This window comes from Ambystoma mexicanum, chromosome 4q (genome assembly GCF_040938575.1).
Source record: "Ambystoma mexicanum isolate Mex_15411 chromosome 4q, UKY_AmexF1_1, whole genome shotgun sequence".
Lineage (NCBI taxonomy): Eukaryota > Metazoa > Chordata > Amphibia > Caudata > Ambystomatidae > Ambystoma > Ambystoma mexicanum.
This window is the reverse complement of record NC_090928.1, coordinates 231,562,501-231,583,680: the sequence shown is the minus strand read 5'-3', so window position 1 is coordinate 231,583,680 and position 21,180 is coordinate 231,562,501. Positions and strand designations below refer to the sequence as shown.

At 45.7% G+C, this 21,180-nt stretch overlaps 1 protein-coding gene across 1 annotated transcript in view; it reads left to right on the top strand.

Annotated features, from left to right (window-relative positions):
• The window catches only part of REV3L (REV3 like, DNA directed polymerase zeta catalytic subunit), a 1,615,620-nt gene that overhangs the window by 1,001,005 nt on the left and 593,435 nt on the right, over positions 1 to 21,180 (top strand). The window contains exon 14 of the mRNA XM_069607775.1: positions 18,303 to 19,216. Within this exon, the coding sequence (XP_069463876.1) occupies positions 18,303 to 19,216 (914 nt within the window). The remainder of the gene's footprint in view (positions 1 to 18,302; positions 19,217 to 21,180) is intronic.

Genomic DNA, 21,180 nt, shown 5'->3' with positions numbered 1-21,180 from the left:
CACAGGCGAGAATGATCAACACTGCCAAGACCAACTACTACCAAAACACCATAGCCAAGGCCAGCGATGAAAGCAGAGCTCTATTCAAAGCCATCAAGCATTGCATCAACCCTCTGCCCAAACCACCCGTAGCACACATCGAAAAATCCATTGCCATCAATTCTTTCTTCATCAAGATCAACATGATCCGTCAAAACATGGACACCAACGCCACAACTGACAGCACACTACCTATCCCATTTCACAAATCCACAACTCTCTGGACAACTTTCGAGACATTACTATGGAAGACCTCACTGCCACCTTAGCATCCCTCAAGGCCACACCGTATGCGGATGACATCCTCCCTGCCTCTTTACACATCCTTCCAACTGAAGCACTCCTCCCTTACCTGACAATCATCAACCGCTCCCTAAATCAAGGCGCTTTCCCCTTGACCCTCAAGACCGGACAAATCCTCCCGCTTCTTAAGAAACCAAGACTGGAGCCTGACGATCTCAGCTACTACCGCCCCATTACCCATTTTCCCTTTCTAGGTAAGATCCTTGAGAAAACAATAGCCACACAACTCCTCCAACACATCAAAACCAATAACCTCCTTCATTCCTACCAATCTGGCTTCAGTGGGAATCTGTTTCCCCTCTCACCTAGTCTTTTACTCTTTTTATGGGTGATATTTTTATGTCCCTCCATAGTGTATGGTTGGAGTTATAGTTTCCTACAACTATTGGGTTTAGGCTGGGTTGCCTCTTTGGGCTCCCCTGTTAATCTCTTTCCAATATTTGGGTGAACTAGTGTTCCCAAGTAGTAAAGAGGGATTATCATCCCCTTTACATTTTGTATAAGTGAGCCAGCACACCCCACCTTATGTTGAGTGATGGGGGAATACAATGTATCCCTTTGCTTACTTACCTGGTAACATTGTGTTACAATTGAGAGTTTACCTGAATGGCTGGTGGCAGTGGTTTTACCTTTATGAATTTTAGTTTTTATGACTCGCAGGCTGTTAATTCAGCCTCCGTAATGCACAGAAGGGAACAGTTTTGCTAAAATGGTGGGCTCCTTCTTTTTTTTATCCATTTCTTGTGTGCTAGCTGTTTCTGAGGTCTTCCCCTGCCATTCTAGGTAGGAACGGCCCCAGTGGAAGTTTTCTTTGGCAGGAATCCTTTGGATTCATCGCCCAGGCTCCAGAGTGTCTGAGAAGCCAGGAAGCAAGGGAGGAGTCCAAACCTCTGCAGCCCTGTCTTTCACCTTGCCGGAAAGGAACCAACTCCCAGTGGTGGGGTAGGGGGAGGGGTTTAAGGGGTGAGGAGTGTCAGTCCTGATTGGACAGCCAGACCGCCCTTTGCTGTAAAATGCAGGGAGAGAATGCAGTTGTGCTGTAGTTCCAGTAAATACTCCGAACCTGGAAGCTGCTGACAAGTCGACCACTGGAGCTGAAACCAAAGAGGAAGAAACGGCGGCTGTAGCAATTTCCAGTGATCGGAGAGCCTGCTGTGTAACACAAGCCTGCTGTTACCCTTCCTTCCAAGCGCCCTGGAGATCCCGAAAAGGACAGCCCGACCCAAAGGCTGGTGAGATCCACTAGTCTCAATAAGACCTGCATTTTGAGCCATGCCATGGCATGCTGTGACCTTGCTGGGCTACAATACTTCAATACCCTAGGACCTCGAGCCATTACACCATGCACGGTCTTCCGAATCATGCTGAAACTTTGGTGGCATCCTTCTGGACCTCCAGTGTCTTTATTTGAATCCTTGAAGTCAACTCGCCCGAGTGCTGTACCAGATTAGCAACGAGAATCCGACCAGTGATATTCAGTCTTCTCCTGGCTCCTTTAAAAGGGTGCCAAAACCACAGAACCGCATCCAGCCATGAAGAAAGCCTTGCCTGCAGTCTTCCCCGTTGATCCCTGCTGCAAATTCCCTTCCAGTGTCCTGTCTTCAGTCTTCACAACAAGGAATTTTATTGACCAGGTTTTTGGCTGCAGATCCTGAAGACGTCCTGCTGCAAACATTTCTTCTGTGCTGAAATGTTGAGGTACTGTGTTGGCTGCGGTATTACTTACCTTACGCCTTTTGTGATTCCTGTGAAGCTTTGCAGTGATTCATGTGATTGGCAGCAGAACCCTTTCTCAACCTGTCTACAGCTGGCACCTACACCTCTAGGGTCTCTTCTGCCTCTCAGAGAACTCATGCAATACACTAGGGAAGGACTGGATAAGAAAAGGATTCTGCCTTGAAAAGTATAACAAGTGTTAAAAAGTGACTTACTTGTGAAGGAGTTGGTTTGGGAACTGGCCCTCTGAAATGTGTGCAGTTACAAACGTTTTTACTTACTTTTAATGTGTTTTGCCCCTCCTAAAAGTATACATAATGTTATTTTACTCACCTGTGAAATGGTTCCCCCCACTTCCCAAAAGTAATGCTGTAGGCTTCACCTAACTATTTTCAGAATATAGTTGTATATGTTTGACAACTGGGTCTTGCTTCTGCATACCTGCTGTATAGCCTATCTAGAATAAGTCTGCCTCAGGTTTTACCTGCCTTGAATAGCTATGCGCAATTCTTAATAAGTGCATTGTGGGTTTTACTAACCTGAGTCTGCCTTGTGCCATCCTAAAATAAGTGAGAGTTATTGCTTACCTTAGTCTATGTTGCACTGATCTGGAAAGCAACTGTAATACTTTATTACAACATTAGGTCTTACTTACCTGGTATAACTGAGGGTTATCCTGAATGTAGTTATATGTTCATTCTGTTCCATGAATGTGTGTTCCACTATTCAGAAAAGTGTCCTGGTAACAGGTTTGGTTTACTTTGTGATTTCATGTCACTTCATGACTGACCGGGACTACTACCCTTGAATTTCTTACTGTATTCAAAAAGTATATGTAACCTGGTTTTACTCCCCAAGAATAGCTGATGGCATTCTGAATGTGTTATAGGTTTACCTATCCTTGAACAGCTGACTGCTATTATTAATAAGGTAATACTTTGGGTTGTTTCCTTAAGTATTAAGATTGTTTTTATATTTGGGTTTAGATATAATCTGATAGTACTTATTTACCCAAGATTCATCTTGGCCTACTTGTATTTAAATAAACCATTTATTTTTACAATACATAGTGTATCAGTGTTTCCACGTTACCCAGCTACAGCCCTTTCGAGGGGATTGGTTCCTCTGATGTATTCCACATCTATGACAGGTAATCACCACAGCTGTGCTGCTTCAGAACATTTTCGGTGTCCTGCGTTGATGACGTCGATACGCTGTCCTCGAGGGCCTCCGTCGAGCCGACGTCACCGGATGTTATAAGTAGGACGCACAACACCCGTAGCCTCAGTTCCGTTTTTTCCGCAAACGTGTTTTCAGACCTCCAAAGCTGCAGCAAAGTCGTTGAGTGCTGCAGTTCGCCAACCTCTGCCTTTTCATCCTAGGGAACAGCAATGAAGGGGGGGGGGGATTCCTTTCGATACTACTCTACCTTTGGTAGATCGAGGGGAGCTGCCAGTCAAAGGGGCCAACGTAGGAGTACCAGAGGTGGAAAACAGGGTATTCGAGGTGCCAAGGCCGCTCGGGCAGTTGCCTCTTTGCCCTCAGGCACTGCCGCAGCCCTTCAGCTCAGGCATGAGGCCATGTCCCATGGTTCACGGGTTGGGGGGGGGGTCTGGCGCAGCATCTTGTAGAATGGGGTGCCATTACTTCAGATGTGTGGGTTCTGGAGATCATAGTCCACGGCTACTGTCTTCCTTTCCGGCAGAGGCCTCACGACAACCCGCCAGGGAATCTCTCTTTTTAGAGTCCGGATCTGCTCCTTGCGCAGGTAATCAAATCCCTGCTGGAGAAAGGCGCCATAGAACTGGTGCCTGTTGCGGAGAGGAACAGGGAATGCTATTCCCCATATTTATTGATGGGGGGGGGGATTGAGACCCATCATGGACTTGCATGGTTTGAACAAGCGCCTCAGGAAGTTAAAGTTCAAGATGGTTACTCTCTCTCAAGTCCTCCAGGCCCTTCAACTTCAGGACTGGTTGGTGTCTCTCGAACTCAAGGACGCTTACTTTCATGTGCCGATTCATCCCAACCACAAAAAGTATCCGAGGTTTGCGGTTGGCGACTCGCACTTTCAGTTTCGGGTCCTGCCGTTCGGATTGACCTCCGCCCTGAGGGTCTTCACCAAGCTCATGGTGGTGGTGGCAGCATATCTCAGGAAAGGGAGGGGATTCACGTCTACCCCTACCTGGACGATTGGTTGATCAGGGCGCGCTCTCCCGAGCAAGTCCTGGATCATCTGTCAGTCACCTGACACTCCCTTCACAGGCTGGGCTTCTCCCTCAACTTCAAGAAGTCCCACTTGACACCTACCCAGCGGCTCCAGTACATCAGAGCAGTGCTCGACACATCCTTGCCCACAGTCTCCCGGCGTTCGAGTTCTTGAGGTTGCTTGGCCTCATGGCATCCTGCATTCTCCTGGTGCCAGAGGCCAGGCGGCCGATGAGAGCTCTGCAGTGGGCTCTCAAGATGCAGTGGTCACAGTCCTCCGGCGGGATGTCGGATCCCGTTCAGGTGCCGCCCTCGGTCGCCCAGGATCTTCTGTGGTGGGCCGTTGAAGGCAATCTGATGAAGGGGGCTCCATTTTGGCTACCCTGGCCGGAGGTGACGATTGTGACGGACGCATCCCTCACAGGATAGGGAGCTCATGCCAACGAGTTGACAGTCAATGGTCGTTGGTCTCCGTCGGAGTCCACACTCCATATCAATCTGTTGGAGCTGAGGGCCGTCAGGTTAGCCCTGAAGGCTTTTCTGCCATCTGTGCGGGGGAAGAATGTCCTGATTCTGACGGACAATACAGTGGCCATGCACTACCTCAACAAAAAGGGGGGGCAGGCTTTCTCCCTCTGTGCAGAGAGGCGATGCAGCTCTGGTTCTGGGCCATCCAGCAGGAAATTTCAATCTCGGCAGTTCATCTGGCCGGAGACGAAAACGACGCGGCGGACGCTCTGAGCAGGCAGAGCACGGTCTCTCATGAGTGGGAGCTGGCTCAGGTGATTCTCCTGGAGATCTTCGCCCTTTGGGTGGGACCCCACAAGTGGATCTCTTCTCCACCAGTGTCAACCGGAAGTGCGAAAGATTCTGCTCGCAGGAATTTCCTCCAAGAGGAGCCTTGGGGGACGCGTTCGTAGTGGAGTGGTCCTCCCACTGCTGTACGTGTTTCCTCCCGTCCCCGTCATTCTGCAAGTGCTGCGGAGGTTCGTTGCCCGAATGATACTCATTACTCCGGCATGTGCCAGGAGAACGTGGTACCCGGACCTTCTCGCCATGTCCATCTGCCCTCCACGCTGTCTTCCCTACCGAGACGATCTGCTCTCACAGGAGGGGGGGGGGGGGTTCAGCTTCTCCATCCAGAGGTCCAGTCCCTCAACCTTCATGCTTGGCTTCTGAAAGGTTGAGGTATAAGGATTGGGACCTCCCTAAAGACGTGATGGAGGTGTTGCTTTCGGCCAGAAGGCCTGCAACAAAGTCCCTGTGCCGTTGGAGAAAGTTCTGCGACTGGTGCAGGGTTAAGAATGTGGATCCTTTTTCATGTGCCATTCCTGTGGTTATGTCTTTTTTGCTTTCGTTAGCCCACAAGGGCCTGCAAGTGGGTACCATTAAAGGTTACCTGGCGGCGCTGTCCATATTTAAGCGCTCGTCTGAGGAATGTTCTTATTTCAAGATTCCTTTGATTTCTCAGTTTCTGAAAGGGCTCACTAATGTGTTCCTACCGTCACCTTTCCAGGTGCCCGTTTGGGATTTGAACCTGGTTCTAAAATTCCTAATTGGAGCTCTGTTTGAGCCTTTACATTCTTGTCCTTTGAGACTGTTGACCTTTATAACTGTATTTTTAGTTGCGGTTACTTCCGTCCGCAGAGTGAGCGAGTTGCAGGCACTATCCGCTAAGCCACCTTTCACGGTGTTCCATAAGGACAGGGTTGTCCGTAGGGTTCGTCCCTCTTTTCTTCCGAAAGTGGTGTCGGAATTTAATTTAAGCCAGAAGGTCATTCTTCCGGCGTTCTATCCTCCTCCGCATCCTGGTAAGGAAGAGGAGAGGCTCCATAAGTTGGATCCTAGTAGAGCTTTAAGTTTCTACATCTCGCGCATGTCCTGGGTCAGAGTGGACGATCAGCTCTTTGTAGGATACGCTGGAAGGCGTTTGGGACAAGTTGTTACTAAGCAGATTTTGTCTAGATGGATTATCTTGACAATTTCTGAATGTTACCGCCTGGTGGGTAAGGACCCTTCGGTAGGCTTAAGGGCCCATTCTACCAGGGTTGTGGCTGCCTCTACTGCTCTGCTGAGGGGTGTTCCCATTTGTAACATTTGTGAAGCAGCCACATGGGCCTCCGTCCATACTTTTGTAAGGCACTACTCCCTGGATTCTATCCATGGGCAAGATTTGGCCTTTGGCAAGACAGTCCTCTATGCTGCAATTTAATTGGGCATTCTAAAATTCAAAATTCTTTTCCCACCTCCATACGTTGGTACTGCTTTGGGAGTCTGTCATAGATGTGGAATACGTCGGAGGAACCAATCCCCTCGAAGAACAAGTTAGTTCTTACCTGGTAACGTTCTTTCAATGGGATGTGCCGATGATATATTCCACATCGAACCCTCCCAGCCTGCCCCTCTACAGAATTTCTTATGCGATTGCAGCTTACGTTTCCTCAAGGTTTTCTGTAGTCATACTGGCAGAAGATTGGTGCCACACGTTCTGGGGAAAAAACTACGACTGAGGCTACGGGCGTTGTGCGTCCTACTTATAACATCCAGTGATGTCGGCTCAACGGAGGCCCTCGAGGACAGCGTATCGACATCATCGACGCAGGACGCAGACGCCAACAATTTTCTGAAGCAGCACAGCTGTCGTGATTACTTGTCATAGATGTGGAATACATCGTCGGAACATCCCATCGAAAGAACGTTAACGGGTAAGAAGTAACTTGTTCATCTCCCTCCTAAAATAATTCTTGCTGCTCTCTTTCCTACCAAATACTCGGGTGGTGTACAGCCTTATACTAAGAGTGGAGGTTTGTACTGTCTTGGTTGTATGGTTTTACTAAGCCCTTAGTTGGACTTCAGAAAAACTGTCCCAACACCCTTAAAATCTTTGATGGTCATCCGTGCCTCCTATTTCTCCTTGACCTCTCTGCAGCATTTGACACAAACCACCAGACACTCATCGACGGTCTACATCGCAACATGGAGATCAGTGAGATCATCCTCGGCTGGTTCAAATCCTATCTTGCGAACTGCCAACAGTTCGTACAAATGCATCCTTCCATGTCACCAACTCTACCCATCAGCTGTCGAGTCCCGCAAGGATCAATCCTGTCCCCTGTTATCTTTAATATTTACATGGAACTACTCAGAACCCTCCTTTCTCCACACAACATTCACAAATTCACATCATACACAGATCTACCTCAAGATAGCCTCCACCGAAGACATCCACAGGCTCAAGGCCTGCCTCACATTGATCCAGTCCTGGATGTCCAGTGCTTACCTAAAGGTCAACCCCTTCCAAGACTGAATTCTGTAAGCGTGTCGAAGAAGGAAGCTTACACAAAGGTGGCATTATTTTGGTTAGAGACTTTTATTACTGTATAGAAAAGGTCCTCACTATCCCTATCTTGTAAGAGGGGTCCTTCTGCCTCAAAACGGATACTAGGATATGTCAAAATGTCTGTCAAATTAATCTCCACTGTCCTGTGTCACAACCTACTGCTATCCCTCACACTACAACTAAAGGATACATTAACAAAGTTCCTCCTTCAGGAGAATGGCTCCCTTTTTTTGCTTCTTAAATAGTGTCAAAAAGAATGTTTGCTCGCAACAAAAATACCAGAGGAAATGACTCCCTTCCCCAGGCTTACGGGTTTCACCCAGTCTTTATGCAATTTCACAACCAGGAGAATGCCTCCCTTCTCCTTATGTAGATTTACAGTTTTCAGTTAAACAAGGGTGAAGGGCTCCATTCCCCTGGTGTCTTCAACACAACCCTCAGCCAGGGACCAAGAGAATGCCTCCTTTCTTCTAGTATTACTTGGTACAATTCACAACAAGGCCAGGGGGAATGACTCCCTTCCCCTGGCGTCTATCACAACTCCTATTTCGGTACCAGACTCTCTTCTCCTGGTATTGCTTGGCGCAGTTCTTTCTCACTGCTTTCAGCGTGTGGTAGCTTTTGCCACTCTAGTTTGTTCTTAGTAAAGTCCCAAATTTTGTTGCGTCCCAGCCCCTTCTCTGCTGGTCAGTGGTTCTTTTTCCCACTGTGACGGGGAAGATTTCCTATTATGCTCTTGAAGTCTGCTTTCAGGTCCCAGACCCTTCACAGACTCAGGTTGGGGCCCGACACTTTTCGTGTTCGTGGTAGGGTCCCTGACCATTCCCTAGTGATCAGTGGTCTTAGCTCTGCCACTGATGCTTCTTGGGCTCTGATTAGGGTCCCAGACCATGCTCATATTTGTGGTAGGGTCCTCAAACCTTCCCTGGTGGTCAGTTGGCTTCTGTCTGCCACTGACACTAGGAAGATTAAGCAGGAGGCACGACTGGCACTGGTTAGGTTTAATAGTTGGTTCACTTCCACTGGGCTGAGGGAAAGCTGTTAGAGAGTCTCTCCCTCCAATTTCTGTGTCCCCTCTGGGTCTCCTGTGCCTCCCCTTACCTTCTCAGAGGCTTCAGTACGTCACCGGGGCTTCCTTTGACCAAAATAGGCTCTGTCGATTCTAAGGGCGTCTCTCCTTCCCAGGACCTGCAGCGCGGCATCTCTATGCACCGCTCAGCTTGCTTCCCTCTCTTGGCCATGTGCTCGGTTATGCACCGGCACAACCAGCAGAGAACTCCCACAGCTGCTCGCCAGCATTCTCTGCTTCTCCTTCCCGCTAGCCCGCCAGCAGGATTTGAGTTACCCTCGCTGGAGATCTGCTACACCTGCCTCTTCTGATGGCTGCATTCAGCTCTGCAGCCAGGTTTGACACATCTGATGGTACTTTTATACGTTGTATCCAGTTCCTCCCATGCGGATTGCACAAATCCTTTGTCTTTGCTAACGACAATCCTCATGCCACCTCGTACCAGTGTTAGCAGAGTCGATGGTCTTCGTCTCCTGCGCTCTTCCTCATCCTAATACTTTTAGCTTTATCTCCCATGCTACAACAGTACATGGGTTTGCTTTCAATGTAGTGGTTCTGGACATTAGGGAGATCTAGGAAATGTTGCAGAGTAACCACATTCAATTGGCTGTACCCAGGGTGATCGTCCCGATCCCCAGAGAGGGAGTCACTCCCCATGAGGTCTTGCCACATTAAACCACCCCTAGGGCGGGCTATTGGGTAGCGGCCACACCTCGCTAGTCTCATGGGAAAGGGCTTCCGCTTGGAGAGAAGTGACAATACCTTGTCTTCCGGAATCTCTGTGGGACACAATCTTGTGTTTGGTAAGGGTGAGAAAGGTCCAGGGGACTTGGTGCAGAGGTCACTTTTCGTGTCAGCAGTTGGTTGTGTTTCACAGCAGACCGTTAAAGTCTGCTTCGAAAAGTAGACCCCAAAAGAAGAGAAGATGTAGACAACTGCAGTGCAGACCTTTTAGGACCCCTCACAGGATTGAAGGAAGGAGGTTCTAATGAGGACCCCCACGGTCAGGCAGTGCTAGGTGATCCTATGGCAGCGAATACAAAAGCAGCATCAGCACAGCTTCCATTGAAGTGAGACAGCTGAAATGGCAAAGATAGGTGACTTGTGGCACAAGCTAAAGATCTGTGAGGTGTTCTGCTCATAACGATGATGGATGCAGCGAGGTAGCCAAGGTGGGAGCCTATCAGTCCACCAGGTGGTCCTGGGACACTTCTGAATGCTTCCACGGCACAGATCCTTGAGCATGAGTCTATATTGGTTGCACCCACCGGTCCTCCTGTTGAAGCACCAGCAAGGGTCTTCTGAGATCCGGCAGAGGAGCAGGGCTTCACCGGGCCAATCACTGGAGTCTATGCTGGTCAGCTGCAGAGGTCGTCCTTGTCTGGGTTCCAACGATGACCTGTTCAGGAGTTATCCTTTTATCCAAGACTCAGGCTGCCAGTAAGCCCATCAATTGTAAGGATCTGCAACATTAAAACAGCCCAGGGTTGACCATTCCCTTCCTGTGTCTGGCCTGGTGAACCCCTGTTGGACTACCTGATCTTCAATGACCCTGTGTGGTGCTTCAACCCCAGGACTGGTGGGATCAACCAGTCTCGACGTGTTCTCGCGAATACAGCCTTCCTGAGTCTTTGGATGTGTCCCTGGACCACCTGGTGGACTGACGTGCTCCCCAGTGGGCTACATCGCTAAAACCATCGCATTTGCGCATTGGCAGCCAAAACCTTGTTGATTGCCAGCTTGTGGTGCAAGTCACCTTCCTGTTTCACTGGAAGGATGCCTGTGTGCGTTTGCCGTCGCTGGTACTCACCATTCCTCGTCTTGTGAAGTGTGCTGAAACGGTCTGTATTGGTACTTTCTGTATTTCTCTATTGCCAACGGTTGCATGTTGCTCATGTACCAGACGGTTAGAATCCCTGCACCTACAGCTCATGGGCAGCTCTCACTGGAACCAACGGCGGGAAAACCAAACTCTAACGACCCCCAGTTGACCCATCCAGTCCTCTGGATAAACCAGAGTCAGGGGGTTAAGTAAACGCAAAGCATTTGTCTACCCCTTCCTCGATAGGATAACATTGAGAAAATCTCTCTGTATCCTTCCATTCCACTGCTTTTGGGTCGCTGGACCTGAACAGCTTTATCTGAAAATAAGAACACATCTTAACTTACCACTAACTTATGTAGCATCTCTTCTTATGAACATTTGACCAGCACAAGTAATTTACCTGCATCAGATACATTCTGGGTGAAGCAGTGTTACTTTTGGGCACAAGACCCCACTCTTCATAGGTATTGGACTTCTGAAGCTACGGCATATTTCTTGTGATTTGCGTCCATTTTACTGCATCACTTGCCTTATTGTCATTGAATACATATTAGAACCTATGGTGAGTGTATATGTTTATCAGTGGTGTGCAATATCACCTGCTTGTTTCACTTTCTAATCTGTATTTTGGGTCTAGAAATATATTTTTGTATCTAAATTGGATTGATGTGTGCTTCACTATCTGGGCTCATGGTGGACCCAGACCACACTCTCCCTCCTGAGAATAGCCCGACTGCTCTGTATTATCCTGATTGGGTTTTGGATAGCCTTGAGTTCCCTTGTTCACTAACTAAGGTGGCCACCAGGCCAGAATCTAGAAATCCATCCTAACACAGTACATGGCATTTCCTGACATGAAAAGGCAAAGAACAATATATGCAAAGAACAAGCAGAAATGTCATGGCTCCGACAACTTAGGGTGCTAGCCCCCTATAGTAGCCAAATCACAGAGCTGCCACCACTGTTTTGGGCACACTGCAAAAGCAACCAAAAAGCCATTAAGTAAATAGATATAAGGATGCAAATTGTTCTAACTGCATTTCAGTGTAGGTGATGTGTGCAGTTGTAAAAATACAAGAATTGCAAAAGAGAGAAACAGTCTCTCAGTACCGACAATCTTAGGAACGAGTTAGTTTCCCAATGAAATTGTGTAAAGCACGCAAGGGGGAAGTAAAGCAGTTTACTGACCTCCAAAAGTCAAGCTGGGATTCAAAAATAAGCAAAAAAGACTTGGAGCCCAAATGGAATCTTTGGAGAGAAAGAAACTCTTTCGTAACAGAATTAAAGCAGAATAATGTACTTACCTCCCAAAAGGCAGGGGTCTAAACCAAGCTAAAAGAAAGGGTGTTCCATAGAGGTCTATGGGAGAAAAGCTGCAGAAAGAAAATGTTTCTTAATGCTACTCTTCAAGAGTAGACGAGTGTAAGGCTAATACCAGTTGCTAACAAAAAGTGGGCTCTGCAAGGTGCTGGTGATCAGAAGTGTGGTTGTTGATTATGGTGGGAGGCTTAGGGGTGATGTTCAGTCAGTAGTCCCTTCAGAGCTAAGGTATGGTTTATGTGAGAAGAAATTAGAGTCCATTGGGCCTGGGGCAGCTGTTACGTTGGATTTTCAGAATCCGCCCTGTGGACAGATCCTGAGAGACCACCATATTCTGGTCAACAGGGAAAGAGACACATTTCTAGCCAAACTGTCTGGGTAGTTTGACTGCCCAGCAAGGCTTAGACTTAAGTGTGTGTGAGTGGTGAAGATCTCATTTAAGCACACTCTTAATAACACAAGTTAGGTACAATGTATAAAATACAATTATTTATTTAGGCCTTACACAAACTCTTAGCAGCTAAAAACCGAAGTTAAGTATTACAATAAACATTCATTATTACATACACATTCAGTTTTTGGGAGCTATGGCTTGAAAGCACTAACACTACTTTAGAAGCAGTTAAACTGTCAGCAACTGTAGTGTAGCAAAGTAAGTGATTGAAGAAAAAGGTGAGTCAGAACCAGATTCGAGAACTTGTATGTAGAAATGAAAGGCATTAAAACACCATGCACAGCCTTATACAATAAGGCACTACACCTCAAAATGTTTTTCTATAGCTAAGAAAAGAGGGAGCCTAGTGCCCCGAGTGTCGGGACGCAATGCAGTTTTTTTCAGAAGGCTAGGACGGTCTGAATGGGAGTTGGCATAGCCAAAAGGCAGTTTTTAACTGTTTTTATGTAATAGAGCAATTGAAGAAAAGGTCATAGCAGACCCAATCCCAATTAAACCACCTAAGTGGAAGCCCAGCAGAGGATCCTTGATGAGAACTCCACCGATCATGGTCAGACAAGGGTGAGATAGGGTAAGGACCTTGCGCCTTTTAACCCCTATGGAGGTGTGCAGTAGGAGCAGGTATGTTTACTAACCCCTTGTACTCCAATTCACTCAGAGACCAATTTTCAGCTCCTGAAATCGCTGCCCCACCCTCCCCCCGCTCTGTGTCTTGGTTCTATTGAAGGAGGTTCAGGGGTCTCTTAGAGAGGTTACTTTCGGCATTAGGATTTTGGGTCCAACTGGTCAGCAGCTCTGGCGTGACAGTTTCCTGAGACTGGATAGCAGGACGACCTTGGCATGATGAAGAAAGAAATGCCATGTTACCCCCATGACATGATACAGGTGGAAAGCAACGATGGCCACATGAAGAAAATGGCAGAAGATGACCCATGTGGTAGAAAATAAAAAGCTGGTCCTGCAAGGCCCCCTTTCATGCTGGAGAGCTGTAACTGCAGGGGAAGGCCACTTATTACACAAGTCAACGGTCTGCAGAGTCCCATGTCTCAACTTTGAGACCACTGATGCAGCTATGTAGCCCACAATGAAGCTGGTGCGCCTACAGGAAGGTTCTAGGACACTTCCAAAGGATTTCAGGGACAGGATCCTCAATCAGGGATCGAGACAGGTTATTTCTACTGGTCCAGGGAATGGAGCACCGATAGAGGCCTTCTGGAGATCAGCAAAGGAGCAGGCATTTGCTAGGATGGAGGAATAAGACCATGCTGGTTGGCTACACCGACGAGTTACAGATATTCAGCAGGATGCTCCTCATCGTAAGGGTTTTGGCTCCAATGATCAGATGAATACTGCAAAAGTCCTTGTTTTGTCCAGGATTTGAGCTGGAGTCGCACCTGCACCCACCACCAATGGCAAATATCTGCACTATTCAAACTGGCAGTGGCTACCAATCATGTACAGCCTCCGGCCAACACAACTGCCCAGAAACAGACACCCTTTGAGAAGAGTGTGGACTGGGACCAGGCAGTCTCTGCCCCCACATCCAGTAGCACAAACTCACTGGCACTTTCCCTGGGAAATCTAGTGCTTTCCCCATTAAATGGCTTACCACATACAGGAAATCCAGCCCTATGAGTGCTCGAAAAAGGCCAAAATACAAGATGGCCAAAGGACATGTGTAAATCTTTTGGCACAGCCGTTCTAGAGAGTATGGTACTGGCATTAGGTGGTAAAATGCAAAAGTGTGCAAGACAATTAAAAGAAACATGGTAGAAACAATCCGCTGCCGCCAGCACGTCTTGGACACATCATGCAAGTAAGGGCAAAGTTGCAAAAAACCAAGCTTTAGGAACACAAAGTATCCCAACCACACCTCATTGTAAGGTGAAAAGTGCAGAGTAAAAAAACAAATACTTTGTCAATGGAGAAGAGTTCTCCCACACTGATAGCCACAGGGACTGATCAGTGCCCCCAAAATAGATGCTCTTAGCAAGACCAGGGAAGTAAAAAGGCTTCACTTGCCTTTAAAAGTCGCACCATGTACAAAACAGCAGCAAAAGCTTGGGGGTTCCACAGAGCTCTATGGAGGCAAAGGCGCAAAAAGAAAATCTTTCCTAACAGCAGTTTTGTGTGTGCCCTAAGGACCACATTTTACTTCCTTTAGTTACATGGTTGTTCCTCAAGGTTCGTTTGTGTTGGCTGGTTGGTTTGGTGGTGTCCTCAATCAGTGCCATATTTCTGTAGAAAATGATCAGGTTTAGTGCTTATGGGTGGATGAGTCGATGGGTGATTTTAAAACGCAATGTTACATCATTTTGCAATGAGTTGCTCGAGATGGGCTTCAGGGAGTCTTCTTGCTCACGTTCTAGGTGTCTGTGTCCCAGGGTTTGAGTTTTTGAAGTACCAGGTCTTCAGTGCTTCCCAGAATAAGTTGGTCCTGTATTATGCACATTTTATATGGCATTAGGGTTCACTGTTTGGCGGTCAGGATTGTGAAGGCACATCAACCCTAATGCGGTACCAGCAGGATGGCAGTGTTGCTGGATCATAGTAAGGTGAAGCTTTTTTTGAGTAACAAGAGGTGTTTGGTAGGAGTCAAATACTTATGAAGACTAGGCGTTCTCGGGTGGGAAGCATTTTGTTACTCTTAAGATATCTTCAAAACACTCATGAAAGTTTACCGGTCTTAATGTTTTCCTAACTAGTAGAAAGTTCCAGAAACTGCCCATACGGATTCCAGTCGACATTTTGAGCCTGACTGAATCTGTAAAAAAAATATATTCTTCACCATTGCGAGCCAAACAAATGAAGACTCTTTATCATCAGCTCTTTGCGGTCAGGAGGACAGGTGTTCTCTCTGCCCATTCATTGGGAAATAGTTGTTCCCCTTCACAACATATGAAGTCCTTACTGTTGGAGACGTACAGTGAACGCTGATTATTAAGCTGCCCACTTGCCAAAAGGTCTAGCCTTGTTTGGGTAATTACAGTGCCCTGGTTACAATTGTTTGCACTAGCAGTAGCTCAAACAAAATTAGCTTTTACATTAACAAATTGAAAAATATCATAAATTGCTTGCACAATCTTTAATAATTGTTGACACATAAACATGCTTAGAACTGTTTAATCAAAGCCATATGACATCTTTGCTGTAATGGTGTCTTAAATGTAATGTTGTCTGTGTCTATCTTACCTTTCAATACATTTGCGGAAGCCAAAATTCTATGATTATGTTGCACACAGAAATGTAAATTTTACAAAAACTTATTCAAATTCCAAAAAATACACTCTTTCTAGTCAATAAAGTATTGTGTTCTAAAAGTAGGAAGACGTTAGTTAAACATGGGTTAAGCCAAAGACAGCGTAGGTTCTTCCTGACAAAAATCTGATTATGTTTGGTTTTCTGCAGACTGGATGTGAACCCCTTAAGTCAGGGTCACAACATTTATTTTCCAGGTTGTAACCTGTTTAGATTGCTTGACCTGGGACAATACCTCCTGTGGTTTTTGAAGTAAAGGGGGGCATATTTGTGGAATGGGATGGCGTGTATATGTTGCTTTCTTGCTCTTCCATGTTCTTTTCAGTCTTTGGTTCCTTAGCTTTAAGGCTTGGCAAGATTTCATTCAGTATTTGGAGAGTTTCCCTCTGTTAGGCGTGACACCGCTGTAGGGACTTTCATGAGCTATTCATGAGACTTTTTCACAAGTATTGCCTCAAGTGGGCCAAAAATGCTTCATGTGACCATTTTGTGCAATTTGTAACTACAATTCTTTGATCAGAGAAGCACAACATCTTAACTGTTAGTTTCTCCTAAATGTAGCGTGCCCTCGAAAAACGGACATGCATTTTTACACAATTTACTACTGCTTGGCCACACAAACCCTAATGGTTATGGAACAGGAAGAAATTATTCATAAAAAAATGTCATACATGTACCAACTATCTTATGTTTCTTTATGCTCATCGTACGAAACATTTAATTTGCGACATTTTCAGTTCTATAATTTTCAATTCACATTCACCTATTTCTACCTTAATTCTTTATGAAAAATACTTTAAGACCAAATGGATCCCAATCTATGAATTCTGCAAATGTGAACACACCTCAAATTTCAAAACATCTAATTATGTTTAGTAAACATCTAAATTAGGGCATTTATATTTTTTTTAAAAAAACACCACAAAGTAAACCCAGTACTAACTTGCACATATAATATTGATCAATGTGTCTTTTGTAAACACATACTTTGCCTGTGCTCTAGCAGTAGCCTTCCTTCCCAACCTGCACATGTTTGAGTGAGATGATCACATATCTAGTGGACCTTCTTCAGGGGAACTCGTGATTGAAATGTGTTTGTTTCACTGTGGGACTTGAAAGTAAAAACTGTTATTCAGCTGCACACCTTATTTTCATCAAACATCATTTAAGATGACAGCCTTCTTAACCTAGGGAATCTTCATTGATTACTTGTTTTAAACTAAGAAAATTCAATCCTAGGTTCCCTGAAGAATGACCAGCAGATATGTGCTCGTATTACTGAAAAAAGCGCGTGTAGGGAAGGAATTCAGTTGGTGTATGTTGGATGTAAGATTTCATGTGCTTAAAACGTTGGTTTGTAGAGTGAGTAATTTCCGTGGACCTCATGCACTCCCTGCCCTGAGACCTTCTAGAGGTGCTTTGAGTACACTGAATACCTGCTCTCAGCACAGGCAATACTGGGCCTAATTGATTAATCCAGGTGGATGTCTGTTCTGGCATCCATGCCTCAGACATTTGAGCTATTCTAGCTCGAACAGTTAGTACGTTCCCTATCTGGTTCCCTTTAACAATGGATGCATTGCCCGATTAAATTTGTTGTGCTGCTTCTGCAATATTTGTTGTGTGCTGGCTAATGTGGGTGGTCGTGCATATGCTACAGAAGCGCACATATCCTGATGCAGACCCCTTTAAATCTGCTCTGCATCTTGGATTTGCTGCATTTTTGGCCAGGGAACAGCAGTGGTGGAATTGCCGAAGTGCTAAATCATATGAGAAGGAAGATCAGGTTTAATTGCAAAAATAGTTCTCTAATGTTGCTGCAGGTGCATGGGTTTACAGGTACCTTTTCAACTGAAGCCTGGCTCTGTCGCAGGGACAAGAGGAAGCTAGTGTTAGACACCTAGGTACTGAATAGCCGAATCTGCTACTAAGCGAAAACTAGAGTACAGTAACGTGCATTTTTTTTTTTTTTTTTTTAAGTTAAGCAATACCGTTACACGTAGGTCATGCAAAACTACATGGATGTTTGGGAGAAATAAGATTACTTTAACTCACCCTTGAGAGCAAGATAAAATGTGCATGAAGTGGATGGGACATAGTTATGTATTATTGAAAGGTAAGCTAGCTTTGTATGATTCAAATGTATATAAGTAGTTAGCTGCCTATAAGTTGCCTTGTAGCTGCATGTGAGAAATTGCCTTTAGTCCGAGAAAAGTGCCTAGAAGTATTCCTGCTTTAACTAAACACTGCACCAAAGATGCCTTTCTAATATATAATTTTCCGTTTTTTTGTACTAATTGGTCCTCCCTTATTTTTTTCCCTTATCCAATTGCTTTTTCTAAACTTTGATTTTTACCCATGCACCGACCTATGTTCTTGGGGTTTTGGCTCAAACTATGTAAAGATCCTTGCGGGTGCCATTCATGTAGCATCCACTTCTACGTTTATATGGTGTTTTTCTTTTTCCCAAGAAGACTTTTTGCATACCTGTAGCTGCAAAACCTCAGCAGCAACTATTGACTGGACCATCCATTAGCCATTTATCTGGCGTTTTGGCAAGCCATTTGCATTTCATTCAACAGGATTGCTGTCTTTAATAGCATTGCTTTAATGATGCTACCGGGGGAAAGTATACGTGGATGGTAAGATAAAGGCATTCAATTTCATTAACATGGTACTGCATGAATCATAGTTGTCCCTTGTTTTTTATTAACTTGATCATTGCTTTTGAAGTTGATGCTTCCATTTTACAAATTCATTTTTATTACAGAGAGATTGGAGGCCGTCTTCTCACTATAGAAACTAGACTTCCTAATAACTTGCCAGAATTTGAAGGGGATTTTTCATTGGATGGGTTGAGACTCTGGAAAACTGCATTCTCAGTGATGACACAAAGTCATAGACCAGTGTCACCCATTCGGAACTTCCATTCTGCTGCAGAACAAAACAAAGGAAATGAGTCTAAAACTGTGGATGATAAAAAATTAGTAATCATGCCTTGTAGGAGTGCTCCAACTCGTCAGCGGGCTCAAGTTTGGCTTCAGGCCAAAGAGGAGTATGAACGATCTCATCTACAAGTCAAGGATAAATTAATGGTGCATGCAAGTGGGATGCTTGGCTCAAAGGTCTTGCATGATGGACACTTAGCTGTGCCTTCTAAAGAACAGATTGATTTGTTTGCACAGCCTGCATCAACACAGACAAATGAGACAAATGAGAGCACTGATGGCTCTGGGATATCAGAACAGTTTTTAGCCTTTGGCATGCCAGAATCCCCTCAAGCTCCTAGCGAATGCAGAGGTTGCCCAGACTCTCAGCCTGGGGTCGACACTGGTCATGAGATCAAGGATGAATATTATGAAAACATTAGTTCACCAGATTCTCAACATGTGCCCTGTTGGCAGAATGCGCTTTCACCCTCAGAATCTAATAATTGCAAATTGGATGACGACTTGAAACCACAGGACCTGACGGCAACACCTTTGAAACAGTTTAGCCCTGTTCTCCACAAGAGCATTGAACACCATATCACAGAAAATGTCAAAGGCAGTTCTATATCCGAGGATCAATTTAAAGACGATAGTGGGAAATTGGAGCCCATTTGTCTGCACAGTACACCTTTCATACAAAGACGACGGCGAAAATCAAGCTCCGAGTCTCTCTGCAGTACCCCCCCATCAGCAGGTAACACTCCAGACATTTTTTAATAATCCCTTAATACCCGGCAGTATGATATTTGTTTTTTTGTTACATGTGCTTCTAATATTATGTAATTGGTCTCTCTCATCCTTCAGCCAAAATGTCACCAGTCCACAAATATCCCCCAATGACAATACCACAGCAAAAGGGTGATTTATTCTCCTGCTAGATATTTTCTTTCACACCCACCACTTGTTCTGCATTGTGGATTCTTGTTGCAACACGCACTGTAAGAAGTTTGTTCGTTTTTGCCAAAAGTGCAGAGCTCTCAAATGTCCCTTGCCCCTTCATGAGAAGGCTATTGAACCCTGTTTTTGCTTTGAATTCTGGGACTAGTAGTTTACCTACATTTCAAATTGAAAGAAACCAAGCCCCAGAATTCACGGGGAAAACTGGGGCTGGATGGCCGTCTCACTCATAGCCGGGAAACTTGAGAGCTCTGAAAATGTGTTTCTTATCCATTCATTCTTTACAGTAGCATTGCTTTCAATCTCAACTTTAAGCTCTAGTTGAGCACCTTACTTCTCTTTATCATTGCTGCCTTTGCTCTCTCCCCAAGATAGTGTATAAAAAGAAGCGAAAGGAAAAAATCTAGAATGACCACACTTCTAGAAGATTACTGTTTGAGATGGTGTTATTTCTTTTTTGTGCAGTTTTATTTTTTTTACTGCATGTGAGCCTTTCTGGACATTCAACCTGTGGAAACTAAGATAGAAAGTGGATAATCATTTTCAATTGATTAGGACCAATAAGTATTGAACCACTGTCTCTAACTCATCTCCGAACATTGTGCAGTTTGAGTTTCAGCACTGCTTCTGCAAACATTGTTGGTGGGAGAACTGGGTGAGGTGACTTTAATAAGGCAAGGAAAGGATCATTCCTCCTCACAATGCATTGTCGGAGTGGCTGTGCTGCAGGTTTCCAAGTAGAATTTGATCAAGGTTAGAGGAGGAGGGGATAAGGTTTGAGAGTGACACCATGTAAGAATACTACATTCCATATCAGATACCATTTTTTGGTAAAGGTCTTATTTGGCAGTTTCTGCTACTTCACATTGTCTTTCCGCATAAATTGCATCATGTATCTAATTTAGGTCTTAGGCTTTTAAATTTCCCAAAATGGAGATGCAGGGTTACTGTGAACATAGTGCAGGTGGTCACTCTTCATAGAGCGCGTGTCGGCTTCCCCCACAAGAACAATAAAAGACAATGGCTATGGAGCAAAAAAGACTTTGACCGGGGAGAGTGGTAGAGGTTAGTGTTTGCTTTAGGGCCAGAATGGTTTTAATTGCTGTCCTGCTATGTCTGATACAACTGGAGCGGCAGTCACTGTGGTGCACCAGACTAGGGTTGTAGGGGAGGCGGAGGATGAGCACCATTGAATGCTATGGCATTTGTAACACGCCTATATACAAGTGTTTCATGGCGTGACAAGGCAAGGACGAGGGAACAGAGCGAGGACGGTGACAACGATCTTACTAGGCCAAGTGACATTGAGATTGCGCAAGGGCAGGGGAGGTGGGAGTGGAACAGTTCCAGGGGAAAGGGGAGGGGGCAGTGCTGTACAAGGGATCAAAACAATAACCAGAAATGCGGCCAGCAGGTGGCAGGTGCAAGGGTAAGTGCAGACAGCAGGCATCCAAAAGTGCCGGTAGGGGGACTGTAGAGTTACAGATACAGACCCAAGTGCAAGGGTTGCCAGGATGCAGTGCGGGTGTGCAACTGGGCGGGCAGTGACCTGGGCCCGAAATCAGAGTGTAGCCAGGTGACCAGTGCAGTATCGGACAGGAAATCAGCTGGGGAGAGAAAGAGAGAAGGCAGAAGCAATGAGGAATGTCTTGAGGTGCTTCCGGAACCCGAGATGGTTCTGCTCAAATTTCAGAGAGGCAGGGAGGCTGTTCCAGAGGGAGGCCCCAGCCGAAGAAAGAGATCTACCACCAACTTGTTTTT